Source organism: Vidua macroura, chromosome 1 (assembly GCF_024509145.1).
Source record: "Vidua macroura isolate BioBank_ID:100142 chromosome 1, ASM2450914v1, whole genome shotgun sequence".
In the NCBI taxonomy this organism is placed as follows: Eukaryota; Metazoa; Chordata; class Aves; order Passeriformes; family Viduidae; genus Vidua; species Vidua macroura.
This window is the reverse complement of record NC_071571.1, coordinates 16,486,581-16,505,420: the sequence shown is the minus strand read 5'-3', so window position 1 is coordinate 16,505,420 and position 18,840 is coordinate 16,486,581. Positions and strand designations below refer to the sequence as shown.

At 39.9% G+C, this 18,840-nt stretch overlaps 1 protein-coding gene across 11 annotated transcripts in view; it reads right to left on the bottom strand.

Moving 5' to 3' along the window:
- ABI1 (abl interactor 1) overlaps nucleotides 1–18,840 on the bottom strand; it is a 77,321-nt gene that overhangs the window by 43,788 nt on the left and 14,693 nt on the right. For all 11 annotated transcript variants that reach the window (XM_054000850.1, XM_054000860.1, XM_054000787.1 and 8 more), the window contains exon 2: nucleotides 10,109–10,276. In XM_054000850.1, coding sequence (XP_053856825.1) covers nucleotides 10,109–10,276 — 168 coding nt within the window. The remainder of the gene's footprint in view (nucleotides 1–10,108; nucleotides 10,277–18,840) is intronic.

The following is an 18,840-nucleotide window of genomic DNA, read 5'->3' as shown; positions in this document are numbered from 1 at the left end:
AGGCTAATTTGTATCAGGTCTTTTGACTGGACTTCTGTCTTGACCTTAATGACTCATAATTACATGAGCTTAGAACATTTCTGTTATGATTTGGAGATTCTTCCATTTCACAAATGGGGATTGTCCTCAATTACTTCAGCATCTCGCTCATCACCACAGCAAGCAAAGTGCCATGAGATGGAGTACTGAAATAACATAGTATTTCTACCATTCTTCCACTGTCAGAAGCCATAATCTGCCAAGACACATCTGCAGGTCAACTGCATAATTTCAAGATAAGTTTCTTTCTTATTTTTAATCTAAGTTTTAACTAAAAGAAATTCAAGAACTATTTAGAGGAATACATAAATTGCTAATCCACAACAGCAAGCATCTTATTACCTCTGAGCTATGAAAGAGCAAAAAATATGTACCCTGCTCAAAAACTTCAGTTAGCACCTTTTTCAGCCTAGCTTAGGTGACAAGCCTTTTCCACAGTAGAATTCATCTTTTCTACTCCTGTACTACATCTGGCCATTATTACATCTTGCTCAGTACTTGACTTAACAACACACGTAAGAAAATCCTATAAATGGGCAAAGAAGGATCAGCTTCCCAAAGATGACGTTTATCTTCTTTCCAGTCTGATAAAGGTTGATTTGTGGTTTGAAGACTTATCTTGCAACCTTATAGAACCTAGTTTTGAACACAGTTCAAAAATAATAACTTTAAATGGAAAAAATAATCCTGTAAGACACTGCAAGCAGAAATTCCTACAATCACATCAAGTATTTCAGTCATTATTCAATTGCCTTGTTTTTATATTTTCAAATGATGGCCCAACTGACTTTTCCTGAAGCAATTATATGCTTTATTATTTCCATCATGACCCCTCTCAACTCTATGGTCCCCATCCTACTCGTTCTTACTTTATATTTAGAAGCCTAATATCTTTTAATCATACACTTGCTGCTCCTGGTCTTGCCACACAGAGGAATTTGAGATAGCACGACAAGATCAGGTTGATTATTATTTTTCTCTTGCAAGTAAGGAGAGAGAAGCCAGTAAAGAAATAGCAAGCCATGCTTCAGTCCTGAAGCATGAATTGTACCATTGGATCCATTGTAAGTAATCATCCTAGGACAAAGTGTGAGGGGAAGAAGCAAATGCTTTTAGGCATGAACAGGTGAAGTTATATTAAACATTAGCACTCATACAAGGATACATTCATTAAGAAGTCACAGCTACTCAGCAGATTTTCAAAGAGGAAGCAAACAATATACAAAACCATCACAATCAATATGTGATTCTGCCGTCACATTTTTACGACCATAAGATAGAATTAGGTACAATATTAGCCAAAATTATTAAATAATATAACTATTGGTTGGAGCCAGAACTTAATATTGAGAGCAAAATGACAGCTTTAGTAATCTACATTTTGGAATTGAGAAAGAGGCACACATACTTTCATGCTGGTTACATCTACATGCATAGTAAATATTCCAAATGAGAATGACTGAAATAACAAATGATGGCCTTAGCTAATTGTCACTCCAAATGTGCTCAATTCAAAACACATTCTGTGCTTTGTCAAAAAAAAAAAAAAAAAAAAGCCCTATATCGAGTACAGCTTTTAAATAAACAAATTTACAGTTGTATTTCCATTATGGCCACAGTGCCCTCTCTGTGATGGCACTTGCAGCAGGGTCAGGGAAGAATTAACAATATTCTCCAGAAAAATAAGTCTCCCAAATAAACAATGTTCAGGGTAACCTATTTAGGTCTTTAGCCATAAATTATATCATCCAACACCATTTCACATTTTTTTGTGGTACAGTAAAGGGAAACTTCCTTTTGTGGTCTGTGACTGCCCCAGAGATGCAGGGATGATGCTGGGGAAGGGATTCCCACTGAGGCTCCAAAGACACACATGTATTTAGTAAGATTAACATAGTTGGACAGATTTTCACACTTCATACACACTTTTCAAAGTTACAAAAAAAACCAATAGAAATTGTCCTAGCTCTAGAAGAGCAGCTACCAAGTAAGTTCATAGACTTCCCACGAACTAATAAAGTGTTCACTGTATATATATATAGGACCTGTAAGGGAGCTTTTACAAGACATGCATAACATATATCAATGGGTCCAAAAAGGCTACTAACAAAGAGAATAAAGTCAAACCAGCAGCAGCATAAAAAGTGGCAGTGTTATTGCTGGCTGATAAACACTAATGTGAATCATTACTTGGTTTCTACCTGCAGATCCAAGTTAACTAAGCACTTACAATGAGCCAGCAGATAACACTAAGCAATTCCTATCTGAACAGCACAAGAAGTCCAGCCACAAGCACCCAGCAAGATTTTTTCTTGTGCTTGACTGGCAGCTTCAGCGATGCTGTACAATGAATGCTGTTGCTCATCTTCTTCACAGTAAGCTTCTTGTACTTGTTTTTCCCCTCCATTTCCCCAAAAAGAGTCAGGTAAAGCACACCACTACCCAGCTACCACAAAAACCAACATTCCAAATAGCTGCACTGAATGGCACAGATACAACAACTGAGTAAATGCAGGTAGCTGGCTACCTGCTGTTTTGTTAGGCACAATGTTCTTATCTCATACACTGCATTTATGCAATTAAAACACTGACAGAGATAAAACTTTAATTTTATATAAACCAGGAACTATTCATATGTGAAGACTGGTGGTTTACTAAGACTTGAAACAGAAGGAAAATCAATTTCAGGTAGCAAGCTAATCAGATGCATCTGAAGAAAAAAAACAACAAGACTTCTTGGAAAGTCCAATATGTGACTTCATATCAGGTTAGTGACGCATTTCATCTGTGTGGTGTATCTTCCAGATATGAGAGGTTTTCATTAAAAAAACTGCACAAACACTGATGACTCCTTTGTAACACAAAATTGTCAAAAAGGCCTTTCAGAGTCATGCTCACAGTCCTGGATTTTTTGCTTTGATTTCAGAAAACAAGAGGCTGCATCAGGCTTCTTAATTTAGTATTTAATGAGGTATCTAGAGCTTACAGCAAAATAACCACTGAGCAGAAAGAAGGTTTTAATGGTCTAAAACACATTGAAAACTATGCATTCCTACTGTCCTTCTAGCAGACAGTGGAATGGGAATAAGCATATGAAGGAATTCATGACAGTCAATGGCTATTAAAGTAAGTAACTTTGCTCATTCCCCAAAAATATGTTCAAAACTGCATTCCACGGGGGGGGAAAAAAAAAAAGTGTACAACAAAAGTTTCTGGTTCAGTTTCTTCTTCATCAAAGCAACTGCTCTTCCCCATCACAGAAAGGCTGACATTGTGGTTGCTCTCTCATAGGTGTTCATAACTAAGTATCATGGGAGGGCTGCTTTGATTTGTTTGTTGGTAATGTGCTGGAGTTTTCTTTTTGACTGCATCAGCTAAACTGCACAGGGATTACAGACATCCTATATGCATTCATTTGTGGACACGAAAGGAATTTCTCAGCTGAATGGCTGACAAGGCAACTCTTACACATTATACTATTTTCTGAGCAATTTTTATATATACCATGTAGAAGCTGATATGCACACAGTTGACAACAATTTTCATAAGCAGACAGATAAACAGAGCAAGCACAGCACAACTCAGAGCCTTGGCCTCCATCAGGGAGCGAACAGGAAGAACAGGATGTGAGGCAAAGGCCAGAGATAACTGTCAGCACTTTATTAGGAGAGAGAACGTCACCCACGGCAAGCTTCATCTAAACAAAAGGTGCAAGTTTCTTGCCATATTTAGAGTACTTGTGGCTGCTGACAGGCACAGGCAGTCCAAGAGAACCAGACAGAAGACATTATTTTTCTAATGTATACAACATTAGATGTTGCACTAGTTCCTGCCGATTCTTTTGGTCTCTCCACACACTTCTGGATGTGTGGAAAGTTTGGATGGAAGTGGAGCTTACAGTCTTTCTACATATGTGATAGCAGCTTCTTCCCTGACTTTGTCATTAGCTCCCCCCCATCACCAATTAGGTCCCATAACTTATCATATGCCTTTAAAGGATACAAAGTCAGCTTTTAGGATACATCCAGCTGCTGCAGTGTAATACCAAAAGAGTCATGGCAGAGACCCAGTGCTGCATCACATGCCAAAATAAAAAGGCTTTTTGCAGCTCCATGTACTAATCTGCCAAGCTTCAGCTTATGGCTAGCTGTTTAACATTACACTGTCACTATCAGGTAAAAGACTAACTGCAGAGACAGAAACAGACTTAAGTACTACTAGGCTACCAGAACATCACTGCTTTGCTTTTTCTTTATTTGACCAAACTAACAGAACTCCTTCAACCTCTCCCTGCAGGCTGCATGCTCCATGCCCATGTCCATCTCTGCATCCCTGTCTGCTGGACTGTCTCTGGTTTCCCTAAATCATTCTTGAACAATGCAGAGGTGACAAAAAAAAAAAAAAAAAGAAAAACCAACAAGCCAGACCCAGCACTCCAGATGAAATCACATCACTGCCTTTCATCTGTCAGCCACAATCTTCCCAAGGCAGCCCCACCACACTGCTTCACTTATTCAGATAGCCTTGTGGTGTTGGCTCATGCCCAGCACAGCACCCATCAGCACACCAGCTCCTTTCCAACCCATTACTACTCACATAGTCACCTCCCAGTGCATACAAATGCACGTCTGGCCCTACCCTAGGGTGTAGGGCCCTGTTCAATAAGAGTCCTGTGTACTGAAGCTGTGCCATTCAGCATATGAATCACCCTTCCTAAATCAGAGTTAGTCCCAGATTTGTTGAGGATATGCTTTATGTTCTGAATGGTCTCCAAAGAATGTTCTGAACACTGTGGGCTTCAGTACTGACCCTGCTTGTGAGTAGCAGTTAACCATTTGCTAGTTCTGGCTCATCTTCTCTCCAATTAACAGTCCTTCCCTCTAGCCCACATGTTCTTCAGGTCAGAGACAAAAGGTCAGGGGTCTAAGCACTTACTTCTTTTTAATGAGGCAACTTCAGTGCAGAAGTACCTGGACAGCTGTCCTTTGGAAGCACAGTCACCATTAAGAGAATTTGGAAAGGTCTTTTGCTCCTATCCATAAGTGTACTGAAGTACTTCACGTAATTGCTGGTTTCTAGGCATGACCATCCACATTCATCAGCAGATTTGTCACATTTTCTACCCTGTTTCTACTTCTTGGCTTTCAAACATGAATTCAACTGTGTTGTGATCATACACCACAATCCCTAAATGCAGTATCACATTAATCTGAAGTACACACACACTCTGAAAGCTCTTTCACACAAAGACTCCATCATAAACAGTCACCACTGTACCTGCACTGCCTTTTGCCTCTTCAAACTCCAGAGATGGGTTGAGCATGTAACAGCTCTTGTGCTCCTCTTCCCTGTCAAACATCAGCTTGCTACTACTTTGGAGCTCACCCCTGACAGCCTCAGAACATGTTCAGCAGGACTTCTCTGAAACCTAATCCACATCAGACCTGACTGGTAGCTAACAGAATGGAAAAGCCTTAATATTTGGGATTGTCTATGTGCGATTCAACACAGGCTGCAGCTGTAGGATTCAGAAAGCCTACAAGAAGACATCTGCGTATCTGCACTGTTGCCCCAACTTTACCTACACAACCATGCCATAGCAACATAAGGCATTTGGCTTTCTGCTTGCATACAGCACTTGAATTAGACATGCAAATAATTAGACATGGATGGTACCAGGCAAGAGTCTCTGAACTAATTCAGGGAAGTTTTTAAATTATTTTTGAGTTCTAAAACCTTATAACTTTAAATGGTAACAAAAGAGTGTGTGTGTATTTTTTTTAATGAGAGTGATGTTTTCAGAGTGCATTTTTTTGTAATAGTCCCTATTTCACATTACAGCAGAGCTTCAGATGCAAAAGAAAATCTTCACACTGAATGTTTAAGGGGGGCAGTGTTTCCCGGTGAAAATTATCATTTCTTTAAAAGAAATGCTTTCATTGCTTTCTTTGTGCTTGGATTTAAATACTGAGCTATTTAAAAACTGTTTATGTAGAGGGGGAAAAAAAAGGAATAGTTGCTACACACAGTGCTGCAGCTCTGACATAAACATGAGCGCTGATCTGCTAATTTTTCAGTTTTGACACAGTAAACAAAGATGCCCCTGTCAACCTCTCTCCTCTGAGAAATCTCGCTGTCCCATCTTCCTTCTCTTGAACTTTATGGAAATTAAACAGCAAAAAAATTATCTTAAAGTACATGTTTTAAGTCAACTTTCATTTCCAAGAAGAGGAGAGGAAGAGCTCTCAAGACAACCAAGAAACAGTGCTGAGTACAGAGGGACCATCACTTCCCTAGTCCTGCTGGCCGCATTACTTCTGACACAGGCCAGGATGGCACTGGGGTCTTGGCCACCTGGGAACATGCTGCATCAGGTTCAGCTTCTGTTGACCAACACCCACCAGTCATCTTCTGCTGGGCAGCTTCCCAGATTCTTCTCCAAGTCTGGAATGCTGCATGGAGCTGTTGTAGTCCGACTGCAGTGCCGGGCACTTTGTCTTGTTGAACCTCAGACCATTGGCCTCTTCCGTTCCATCCAGCCTGTCCAGATCCCTGTTCAGAGCCTTCCTGCCCTCCAGCAGATCAACACTTCCATCCCTCTTGCTGTGTCTGCAAACTGACTGAAGGTACTCTCAATCCCCTCATCCAGATCACTGACTAAACAGGACCAGCCCCAATACCAAGCCCTGGGGAACACCACTGGTGACCACTGACCAGCTGGATGTAGCTCCATTCACCAACACTCCCGGGCTTGGCCATCTCTAGAGTTTTCTACCCAGCAAAGAGCCCACCCATCCAAGCCACAAGCAGCCAGTTTCTCTGGGAGATGCTGTGGGAAACAGTGTCAAAGGCTTTACCAATGTCCAGATCGACATATCCACAGCATCTCACTCATCCACTAAGTGGGTCTCCTTTGTCATGGAAGGGCATCAGGTTGGTCAAGCAGGACTTGCCTTCACAAACACATCCTGGCTGGGCCTGATTCCCTGGTTTCATGTGTCGCACGCTAGCACACAAGATGATGTGTTCCATGACCTTCCCTGGCACCGAAGTCAGGCTGACAGGCTTGTAGATCCCTGGATCCTGTATTGGGCCCTTCTTGTAGAATGGTGTCTAGCACATTTGCTAAGTTAATGTCATCAGTGAAGTCTTGATGCTCGTGTTGGTGCAAAGTATACACTTAACTATCTTTTTCCCCTGCAAATCCTGCCTAACGGGCTAAGTAGGATCCCTTGTACCAGAAGGGTTTTCAAACTTCTCCAGAGGAGTGACCAAGTCTCTGCTCTGCCATATTAGCACAGCTTGGAAAGGTCAAGTCAGCTTGGCAACTCTCCAGGTCAATATGAAGGATTTAAACCAAAGAGCTGAGCTCTATGTGTACAGCTCCCTGTACTGGATATAGTAAACAATCACATGGCAGGTCACTCCAGACCCAGGCATTACAGCTTGAAAGACAATTCTAACTACAGAAAATACAGATGCAGCTGGGCAGGTTTTTGCTCTGGCTGGTATGAGAAAGCCATCCTGGAGCTGTTCACTGCCTCCACCTCAGAAAAGTGCTCTCTCACCACACTGCCATTACTCATGTGAAGCCTCTGTGTTTGTGCTCAACCAGAAACCAAAGCCAAATAATTTTTTTCCTATAAGACCAAGCACAATTTCCATTTGTAAAATTTGGCTCCAGTAACAAAATAGTACACTAGTCCATCACCTAACTTTTCATGAGTGCTTTTTCCAGTGAAGAGGATACAAAGCTAGGAAAAATACAGAATGGCTACTAATCAGGCTTAGCTATCCAGGGATTTAGCTTAGAGTCATTCTGGAAAACATGCATAGTGAACTGAAAAACAGTATGGAAACAGAAACTGTCTGGGCTCAGAAGAGCTACAGGACTTCCTTCCTTAGAAGAACTATCAAATTGTACCTTATTTCACAGATAGCTGCTCTTTTTTGTAAACCCCATAATCAAGTAATTGACCTGGCAATGCCTCAGTTCTGTGTTTCTAGACAATATTTCTTTCATGAAAAAGAATGCCATTTTGAGAATTTGCTCATCCTCATGCTTTAGTAACATGAAAATATTCACAATTGATACAGGCACAGGAAAGGAGACTCTGGAGATCCCAAAGCACTTAAAAACAGTCTATCACAGCAATTGTACAGCTGACTTAAGAAAGGCAGTTGAAGCATTTGAGCAGAAACACTTCAAAGCAAATAGCTGAGCTGGTATGTGTGCATTATCTGTATCCAGTTTAATTCTACAAAATTAGTCTGTGGAGGTTCATTTATAAGCAAGGATTAGTTTCAGGCAAGACCAACCAGCACAGAAACTACAAGCAAGTGACCTTGCTAAACACTCCTCAAAAGCTTTACAAAGCACTGATTGTTCACAGCCTTTAGCAAACAGTTCATGTATCAGGTGACTCAACAGCTTTCAGCATAGTGCCTTCAATCCAAGCAGCAAATAGTACAGTGGGCTAACACCTTTTATGCTAGTATCAAACATTTTGGCTTTTTCCATGGTTAGCCATACTAGTGGGCCAATAAGAATTTAACAATAATCGCTTCACACACACTGCAGCTATCAACCACTTAAGAAAAGATGTGCTCAGTATAAGAGGGCATCCAATGCTTGTGAAAATCTGTACATTCAATTCTTTTTACAGCCATTTCTTAAAAGGTAGTCATAATCCCAGCATCTCTGAATACTTAACAGAAAAAAAAAAAACTTATCTACAGCAATTTCATTTCCTCCTACTTTCCTGTTTCAGTGGCAGGTACTTTTTAAATACTTCACAAGCTTTTAGCATTGTTTAGTTCTCAGCACATGCTAACCTCACATGCCTTTTTGATACGTTTGTTACTAGGAGGGCCCTTCCATACACACTGGAATCTTCTCCCTGCTGACATGTTTTCGATAAAACCACTGTGCTGCCATTTCACAAAGATGTTTAGAAACCACAACTCTAAAAAAAGTTAGCAGGGCTGGGAAGGGAGACAGCAGAGATCATAAGAAGCATTTTCTTTCATGTATTTGGTCTAAGGTGTACTACCAACAGGATGCCAAGTTGACCAACTAAGGTTTTTAATTCACTGGCTGCACTGAAGAATGTTTTAGGTTGCATCCTGTGCTATTTGTTTACAAAACATCTCAAAGAGACACAGGACGAAGAAGCCCAGTGAAGATCCGACTGAATTTCAGTAAGAGTATGAGAGACACTGGGCTTTTAACAACTCCCTCAAGCCCATTTCAGAACAGCAATGTAAGGGTGAAATAACTGAGTCCTGTCCCTGCCTCCACTGGCACTAACATGGCACACACCTGGTTATGCAGCAAGCCACTTCCAGATTAAACGCAGCAGACATTTTTGGCTGAGTTAGCATCCAATCAGGCCAATGATCAGGTACAAGGCAGGCAGCAGCAGCAATGCTTCTCCCCACACAGAAGCAGGCAGCCAGGGTGAAGCTTCAGCCAGGGAAATACAGGCTGCCACAGAGAGGGGTAGACCTATTCTTTCCTGTCATCTATTGCCATGTCCTCACTGCAGAAACTCCAACTGCAGTCACAGTTCAAGTCAGGTCAGCTCACTCATTCAGCTGCCTTGGCTGGGAAGGAGCTTGGCTTGAGCAGGAAGTGGCAGCATGTGAACCCCTCTCCCCTTCCACACAGCACATGAAATTGTATCGTGCAAGGCTATGAAAACAAATGAACTCACTGCATGTGTTAAATAAAATACCACCTCCCATATGGCACTTCTAACTGGATTTCCTTCAGAAACAGAATCCTTCTCTCTACGCCTCCCTCAAGCATAGCTTCAGATCTTGAAATGTTAATAATTAATTCCTGCTTTAAATCTAATATAATTCCAGCATTCTTGATATAGGAACTATTTTATTTTGGTCATGATCTTAATCACAAAGCATGTTTCATAAATATTAGAAAGAAAAAAGCCTTACCATTTTCTATCACAATAAAGAAGTCAACATAAACTATCCAACTCAATAATAAGAGACACAATAATGCCGCCTCCAACACTGTTAGTCCTCTATCAAAAAAGAAAGAGATTACCTGGGAGATATGGTTGATGGAGGACTCCATCCTCCGTAGCTGGGACGCTTGGATGTCCAGCAGTTGTAATACATTGTTGGCCAGTGCATTGATCTGATAAGCAACACTGGCTAGAGACTGAGTTGTGTAGGCTTTGGTCTCTTCTAATGCTTTCCTTTTATCTGGAGCCTGTAAAGCAAAACAACAAGACATCTGCTTTAGGTCAGGAAGAGGATGGGGAAAAAGGAAAGGAACAAAAAATACAACCTGTATTTGGAAGAATCTGTAATCAAGAAAGTCTGGCTGAGCAGCCAAAGTACTTGACCTGCATGAGATTTTAAAAAATCTCAATCATACAGAGACGAGAAAGTATTTGAAAAATATTTAACAATAATAAATTTAGATGCCAAGAAACAATTCATTCAGTAGGAAAAACAACACTACCATGATTTGTTGGAGTTGATTTTCTAAAGCCTGTAAAATCCCTCATTTCTCAAAAAGCCTCCAAATCCCCTGAATGACCACTGAAATGCTCCTTTTGCCATTTCTTATGAGGTCATGCAGCCCAGGCTAATTAAGACAGAAAAATATTTTCCCACAGTTGAGTGTCCCCTATTCCACATGCCATCTACAAAGCCCACCCTCCAGCTATGCTGGCTACTACTCCCACAGACCAGGAGAAGAGCGAGTAGAGCATCAGGATGGCACAAAGGCCTCCTGCCTACAGGAGTACTTGTGAAATTACCCTTCCTCACACAAAAGCTTAATAAACTTTCCTTGACAGCTGAGAAAGTTCATCACTGACTGAGAAGACACACATATTTTGAGGTATCAGAAGGGAATATATGCTTTCCCCTGAAGGGCAAAAATATAGGGAAAGGGTAACCTTCCCACTGAAATCACACCTTCCTAAGGTAAAGTCCTCAATCTGTCCTTAGGGATGGCTATAGTCAGAGGGCAGGTTACTGCCCAAGATCAGGAACTGTTTACATGACTTAACTCGACTTGCATGGCCCAAGGAAGTCCCTCCTCTCTGACAGGATGGGAGATATCAACACAACCTCTACCATGAAAACACACAGAACCCCTTGTGAAGTACTCCCTCTATCACACCTTAGGAGATGGCAGTGGAGGCCATGTATTTCATCTGTTACCCAACTTGCAAACTGCAGCTATCCAGAATTTCCTTCCACTTGCAAGAGAGATGCACCACTAAGGAAGAGTTTGAAGTACACAATGACTCAGTGCTAGTTTGTTCCCAGTATCATGTATTTGTGGAACAAACAGTAGACCTCAGCAACCAATAGAAAAAGTCCATACTAATAGCCCTTTCTAATTAGACTTCTATTTTTATTGTTGATTTCTTTGAATAACACTCTACACACATTGTATGCAAGAGTTACAATGTTAAGCACAAAACAAGGAAACAAAGACATTCCATTAGCATTCAGCTGAGCCCTATGTTTTCCAATTTCCTAACACTCATTCATTTTTAAATCCTGTCTCTTATTTTAAAGAAGAAAGCCAGAAGGCAAGTTGTTCATATACATTATAAAAGTTGCATCATTACCTAAATACTGCAACATGTTATGTTACATAACATTTTGCTCATATATTTTTTAAACACCTGTGAGTTCCCCCCAGTCCAGGAATTTTGTTCATATTCATGACTAACATTCCTAGCAATGTTTGACACTTATTAGTGACACCTGACACTTGGTTAATGCCATCCTTCAAATGGAATTCATATACAGATGTCTTCTAAAATGTGAAGCAGCAGGAACAGTTCAATGTAATCTGCTGCCAAAAGGCGTAACAGCTATTGCATGTACTAAGGACAGACTATGTAAAACTCAATTTTTTAGTATTTCCCAATGCAAAGAGAGCTACCTTTCATCTAAAAAAAAAGTATTGACACTTCTAGCTGTCAGGAAAAGTCAGTAAAAGTCACTTAGATTCTTCAGAAAACATAACCTGCAAAACAACTACTAAGGGTTCAAGAAACAAAGTTCTGAAAGCTGGCTTTCCAAAGAGGCGTTTTAAAGTTCAATTCACAGCTAGTAGTGACTTTAAAAATATTGTCCTATTGAACTACACCCTAAAGAAAACAACTGATAATTCATACTGGAACTTCTGCCACCGTGGAAAATGGTAAAAATGCAGGTAGCAGATCAGTGGTGTCTGAAAGAAAAGATTTACTAAACTAGACACAACCAATAAAGCAGCAGTCAACATTAGTGTAACTTCATATAAACTTAAGTGAAGATCTGCAGCCTTTACTCAAGCAGTTTTCTTATTACAAAGTTTCAATTCAATACTATTAGGCTAAACACTAAGAGGTGACAAAGTCACAGAACTCCATGACTGAGTGTTGTCAAAGAAGAAAACTTCAGTGTATAACAAGTTTCTTTTCATCTGTAATGATTCGTTGATTAAATGTCTTGCACTCATTTGCCTAAGCACCAAACGTTTTAGTCACTTGCTCCAATTAATACTTTGGCAGTAGGATTAAATGAACACAGTTGAAATGTGGAATGCATTTCACGTCCTGTAAGATCTAGATTATGAACATTTTCAAGCCTTGCAGATAATTCAGGCAATTTCAGTTTGCAGATTAACAGTTTAGATTAGAACTAACTTGACATACAGTCTTCTGCATTATTTTAATGTGAACTGCTGGCATCCACAAGATATAAGCTAAAAGCTTCACAGACAGCAAAGACGTGAGGGTAGAGGGAGAAGCCAAGAACTGTGTGACAGAAACAGGAGGGAGCAGAGAGTTCCAATGTGCTTCAACTGTTACTTTCACATCTCTTTTTAAGCAAAAACTGAAAGCAGACTAGAAGACAGCACAGCACACTGTAATACGTAAGCACTAGTTAACTACTCAATTTTGAGACAACACAATACAAAGACTGTCACCTGACTTCTTTCCTAATGGTTCAGAATTACTTTGCAATCTAGTATTGAAAGCTTCAAAGAATTTGTTTTTTCACCAGCTGTCCTTGATATAAACAAAAATCTGATCCCCTTTAGTAGCAAAATGGATATTCTTTACAGAACATCATAGCTTTTGAAGTTTCCCTCCTGTAAGCTCCCACCTGTATCCCCAGTTCACCATTACCAGCCATGTGACTATGACAAAATTGCTGTTTGAAACTGCTTTCACATAACTAGATGTAATACTAAAAAAAATAAAAAAGAAAACCTCTCATGTAATTTAATGGTGTACATAAAGAAAGAGTTAAAACTGCATGGCACTCCACACTGCATACCATGTATTTTTGTCAAATGCAACTTGTATTATAAAGCTTCCTTGAAGAGTTTACATAAATACTATTGTAAAGTCAAAACTGGTTCTGCACCCAAGGAATTGACACAATAAAAACAGAGTAGAAGCTTAATTAATGAGTCTTCAGTTCAGTGACATGTCAAGGTCAAATGATGAGGAACCTGTTCATCACTCTACAGCTGATCCTTACAAGTCACATCTTCCCCCCTCCAAACTGCCACCCACACAGGCACATCCCCACAACACTGTGTGTGCATTGTTCAAGCCCTCCCATCTCTCTCTCTCAGCAATTCCCACCATGTGCCAGTTCATACAGCACACAACTGCACGTACAGGCTCCCTCCACAAATCTCATCAGCTTACACTGCAAATCATCTTCAGAAGTCAAACTTTCCCCTGCAAACACACAAGTCCATACCCCTACTGTCCAACCTCTCTTCTCCCTCTTTTAACTTCAGTTCAATTCGCTGTGCTTGAAACTCCCTGTAAAGTAAATTCCCCACGAGAACAACTGGTTCCATTTGACAAAGGTCAGAAAGCAGTTTATCAGATCACACCAAAGCTGGCTGGCCTAGCAAAAACAAATCAAAATGCCTCCTTAGTATGTGGCATGGGTTGCTCCACATTTTTCATCTTCAAGTTGTTGGAATATGTGCAAATTCAAGCACAGAAAAACTCATCCAGTATAAACTACTAACAGAACTGTGCTAAAGTGGCCCAATAATCAGTAAGTTAAACAGAGCTCTAAAGTACTGAGTGCTCAATAGCTGTTCAGGTGCTTGGAGTTCTCTTTCGGGGCTTGATCACTCTCAGCAATCAAGCTACAGGAATAGCTTTACACTCCGTTCTATTTGCCTTTGCTGTCACTGCTTATGCACCTTTAAAATGCAACACTGCAGTACATTTGTATTTGCTTCACAAGTAAACACAAGAAAATTGTTCAGTTTTACCCTTTGGTCTTTTTGAGAAAGAATTCCACCTATCAATAGTTGATTAAAGATAAAATTAGGATTACTACAATCAGTTGCCACAGGAATTCAGCAATCTCTATCATGCATCACAGAATGCAACGATGCAAAGTCATCAATACATCCATTAGTTTTTTCTTTTGTTCATCTCATCATGTATCTATCTTTGGTATTTACAGAATGCCTTCTGATAACACAAGCACTTCAGTCGAGGTTTCCAAGTCCTGTTTTCTTCACTAAGGTCTTGCCATTTTAGCTCAGAGATCCATATCAAACCTCCCAGTCAAAATTTTTATCTTATGGGCTTATGTTAACAACAACCTACAGCACCTAATTTTGCAAGTCAATAGGAAATACAGAATGGTGAAGATGTACATTCTGGAAGTGGCTTGGAGACTCCTGGACATCAGTACTTTAACCTGCCTGAGAAATACCTGGGGACAGTTCAAAGTGAAAGGAATGGATTTCTGAAAAGTGGTTTCCACACTCAGAAGACAGGAGCACACCTCCCTAGAGCAAGGGCTTGTAACATTATGTGGAACTTCAGGTATATGAGTCTGAAGTTACTGGTTCACTGATCTGATAAGGTTTTTAAGAAATCAAAGCTGGTCTTGAGGGTTTGTTACTTGTAATTGCAAAAAGCTTGGACATCTTTAAACTATTCCCAATATATGTTCTTAGACCAAGTATTTCACATCCAAATATGCTATATTAAATATAAATATGCCATATACACTACATTAGACTTTTGGCTCAGAAGCTAAATGTCATTTATGTTGAATATCATGTCCCTAGATCACTGTAAATAACCGAGGAGCTACATACTGAAATAAGTAGGTACCCCACAGATACAGGTTCTCCCTTATCTGTTTTTCATAGAACTTGTCTGACTGCTTTGCAAACACACTGCACCACGGTAGACTTTTTTGGCTGTTACTGATGGTTATTACATCAGGAGTACCAGTTATAAATTAAAGAAAAGAGACACACTGGCAAGTCACAGCAGCAAGTGCCGTAAGTTTCTATACTCTGAAGAACTTTCAGGAGTCAACTACCCACCTGGAAGCCATCCAAGAAGATCTACACAGACTGTGGTTATCAGTAGCAGATACTCAGCAGGGAGCATTCAGAGTTTTTATCATCACAGATACAGCCTTAAGGGCTGTATGATATGGCATTCCAAAGTGGTATGGGAAACTAAGGTTTCAAAATTTATGAAAGAGATTGCTTACATTACATATGCCATGCAGGTAAAAATAAGAGTGTCAATCAGGTGTGTCAATTGTCTCCTGCAACAGGTTTACAGTACTTGTGCCATTCAGTAATTCCGTTGAAGAAATACTCCCTGCAATGCATTAGGCTAGGCAATACTTCAAGGGGATGGATGATGTGCTGAGTGCATCCAAATATCCACAGAATTATATCTGGCCTGGAATTTGCCTGCCTACAAGTTGGACTGTTCTTCACTGATCAGCACCCCAATTCCTCCACAGGAAAGTGAAGCAAGCCATCGGAAGAGTTAGCTCAGAAGCTCAAACTCAACCCTTGTCCAACGTACTAAGACAAGAGATGCCCTCCCACAGCACCACAGACAAGGCTGTAGAGAGTTACCAGTACACTTCATCTACTGTCTTTCTTCAACTTAAGCAGATCACTATCCATATTCTTGTTACTGGAATCACTTGCACTGCCATTCATATCATTATTGTCATCAGTAAAAACAACTGTGGGAAATTTAAAAAGCAAGCGTTTATGTGGGGACAAAGAACAGGAAGGGACTTAGTCCAAGTACAGCCTGTTAAAATGACAGGACCAGCCCAGCCTCCATATGAAGCAGTACTAAAGCCAAAAAGCAACACACATTCCAGACCACTGGCAAATCTCAACTAAAATTCTGCATCACAAAGATCAGTACTAAAGTTCACACAATATAAAAATGTTCAAGGGTTTTACTGAAGTGATTTTTATCATAACTTGTCATTTTGTTGTAGTTTTCTACCATTCTTGAATTTGTGTAATTTGTGCAATAAAAGCTCAAGATTTTCATTACCCCATAGCCTGCAAGCTATTAATAGCAACATATTGCAGTCACTGAACATGCCCACCTCCTGTCCAAGGCCTCTCCAGGGGGCTGGCAGTCAATCCTTCACTGACAGTGGAAACAAGAAATGGAACAGACTATTCAGCACACTTCTCTCTTCACATAGTGAGAAGTAGTGTAAAATAGAAATATCAAAGCTCTCGATCACTTAAGTAAGTAATTGTTCCAGGAGTATGGAAAAATCTGAAATCCAGGTAAGGTATAGAAGGATGCCTAACCATTAAGAGCAAGACACCTCTCACTATGGAAACCTCGAAACTAAAACCAGCATGGTTAAAATTCTTTCAAATTCATTCAGTAAACAGTAATTCTTCGCATCTACTAAGGCAGAAATCCTCAATAAACACAGCAAAGCTAGCATCTACCACTCAACTCCAGGGAATTTCCTTCCAGCATCTAAGACAAAAAAACCCACTGGTATGAAATAATACCATGTCTGTTGAATTTCTCCAGATAAGATGCAGTAACTCAGCCATACAAAATGCAGAGAAACTGGAAGAACTTGAAATCTCTTCTCCCCAGGTAAAGATGTTGCACAATAAAGCTAGCATTCATTCAAGGCCAGAAGATGAGATGATCATCATCACCACTACACCACAATCCACAAATAAGATTTCAGTCTACTTCTTTTTAGAAGCACTATCTTGACAAAAAACATTGACTAGTCAGCTTCTTTATCTCAAGGGTCAAGACACACACCAAATTATTGTTTAACAAACACATACAGTAGCATAACCAGCAGTGCCTGGAATTCCCAAACTCTGTTTCAGACAAGCCCTTCCCCCAAATCCTGTATGCATGAGGCAATCAGCTAGAAGCAAATCCTTCATTTCCATCAATAATATTCCCCTGACCAGTCCTGAATAGCCTTGATAGCAAATTAGCATTTCTATGGGCTGAAACCAAATTTAGTCAATCTCACTGTGTCTTTGCTGATTTTCTTTTACTTGAAAAGAAAGTTGGTTTTCATTCTGTTGATTAACAGTAAATAGAAGAGTCTCAGTTTTTCAAATTATCCTCTTTTTTTGTGGAAGGTAGAGGGAGAAAAGCTTCTTTATTAAGGGGAAAAGTTAATTCCAATGGAAAGTTTAAGGGACATACACATATCATATACATACACATATATACACACATACACACTTAAACAATAAATAAATTTCAAAAACAACAACAGAGGAATTCCATTTTAATCCAGGCTGCAAACATTATAGCAATAAATAAATCTCTCCACTAGGAATGCGATTTATAAAGCAATGCAGACTCTGACAGATGGAGCTTGGGAAGGTACATGCCAGCTGCTCTGTTAGTAGCATTTTCCGCCCAATGCAACAACAAGGTTCATGTTGGCGCTGGACTAATTCACTCCCCTTATTAAAAACTTATACACACACACACACATATATTATTTATATACAATATAGAAAAATACTGTTGAAAATGTAATTTTCAGTTCTTCTGCCAAATCAATTCAAAGAGATGTCTTACTAAATATGTTGGCACAATACATTGTTACTGTCAGTTGTCACAGTCTGTCTATACAACCATAAGGGCATGTCACACTGAACTCAAGTCACAGAAGCAGACATGCCCATGTGTCATTTTCACACAACCCTTGTACACTCAATTAGTAAGGCTTCAAGGCTGCACACACAGCAAGGGTAAGAAATTTGGTCCAAGTCTCACATTCTGTGTTTTACATGATTTAGACAATATAAGCTTCAGTACAGAAATCACGTATTTCGTTCTTGTAAAGCACTGCCCAATTAGCACATACAATTGCTTCAAAACTACACCTTGAACTTTCTTGCAGTGTCTGATTTGCCATTTAACATCAAACACAATTTTCTTCAGAGCTGACATAAAGCAGGTTCTGACATCACAGATATCAGCCAGAGCTCCAGAGTGTTTGATTCATCATCCCTAGATGTATTTAAATGACATGCAGATGTGGCACCGAGGCCATGGTTTACTAGCAGACTTGGCTATGCTGGGTTAATGACTGGACTTGATGGCCTTAAAGGCCTTCTCCAATCTAAATAATTCTATGATTCTGTGATTTTAATGCCACCCTTGGACTGTCAGACAGAAAAAGAAACCCTTGGCAGAAAGAAATCCTTCCACAGCAGTCTTCTTCCTTCAACACTAAGAAAGCTACCCAAGGCTTTGGAGCATATGATTATATTGGTACACCAGACAGCAGATAACAGCGAATTAGAGAACTTACAGAAACAAAGAGAATGTCTCTCAAATATTTTGTTTTTATAATAGGGCTTGAAATTAAAATGGCTTTCTGTTTACTTTCTTAAGTGATGGCACCCACCCTCAAATATTAGATCATCTACTAAGACATGCTCCTTGATAAATTAGAGACTTATTTTTCATTCTTTTTTTG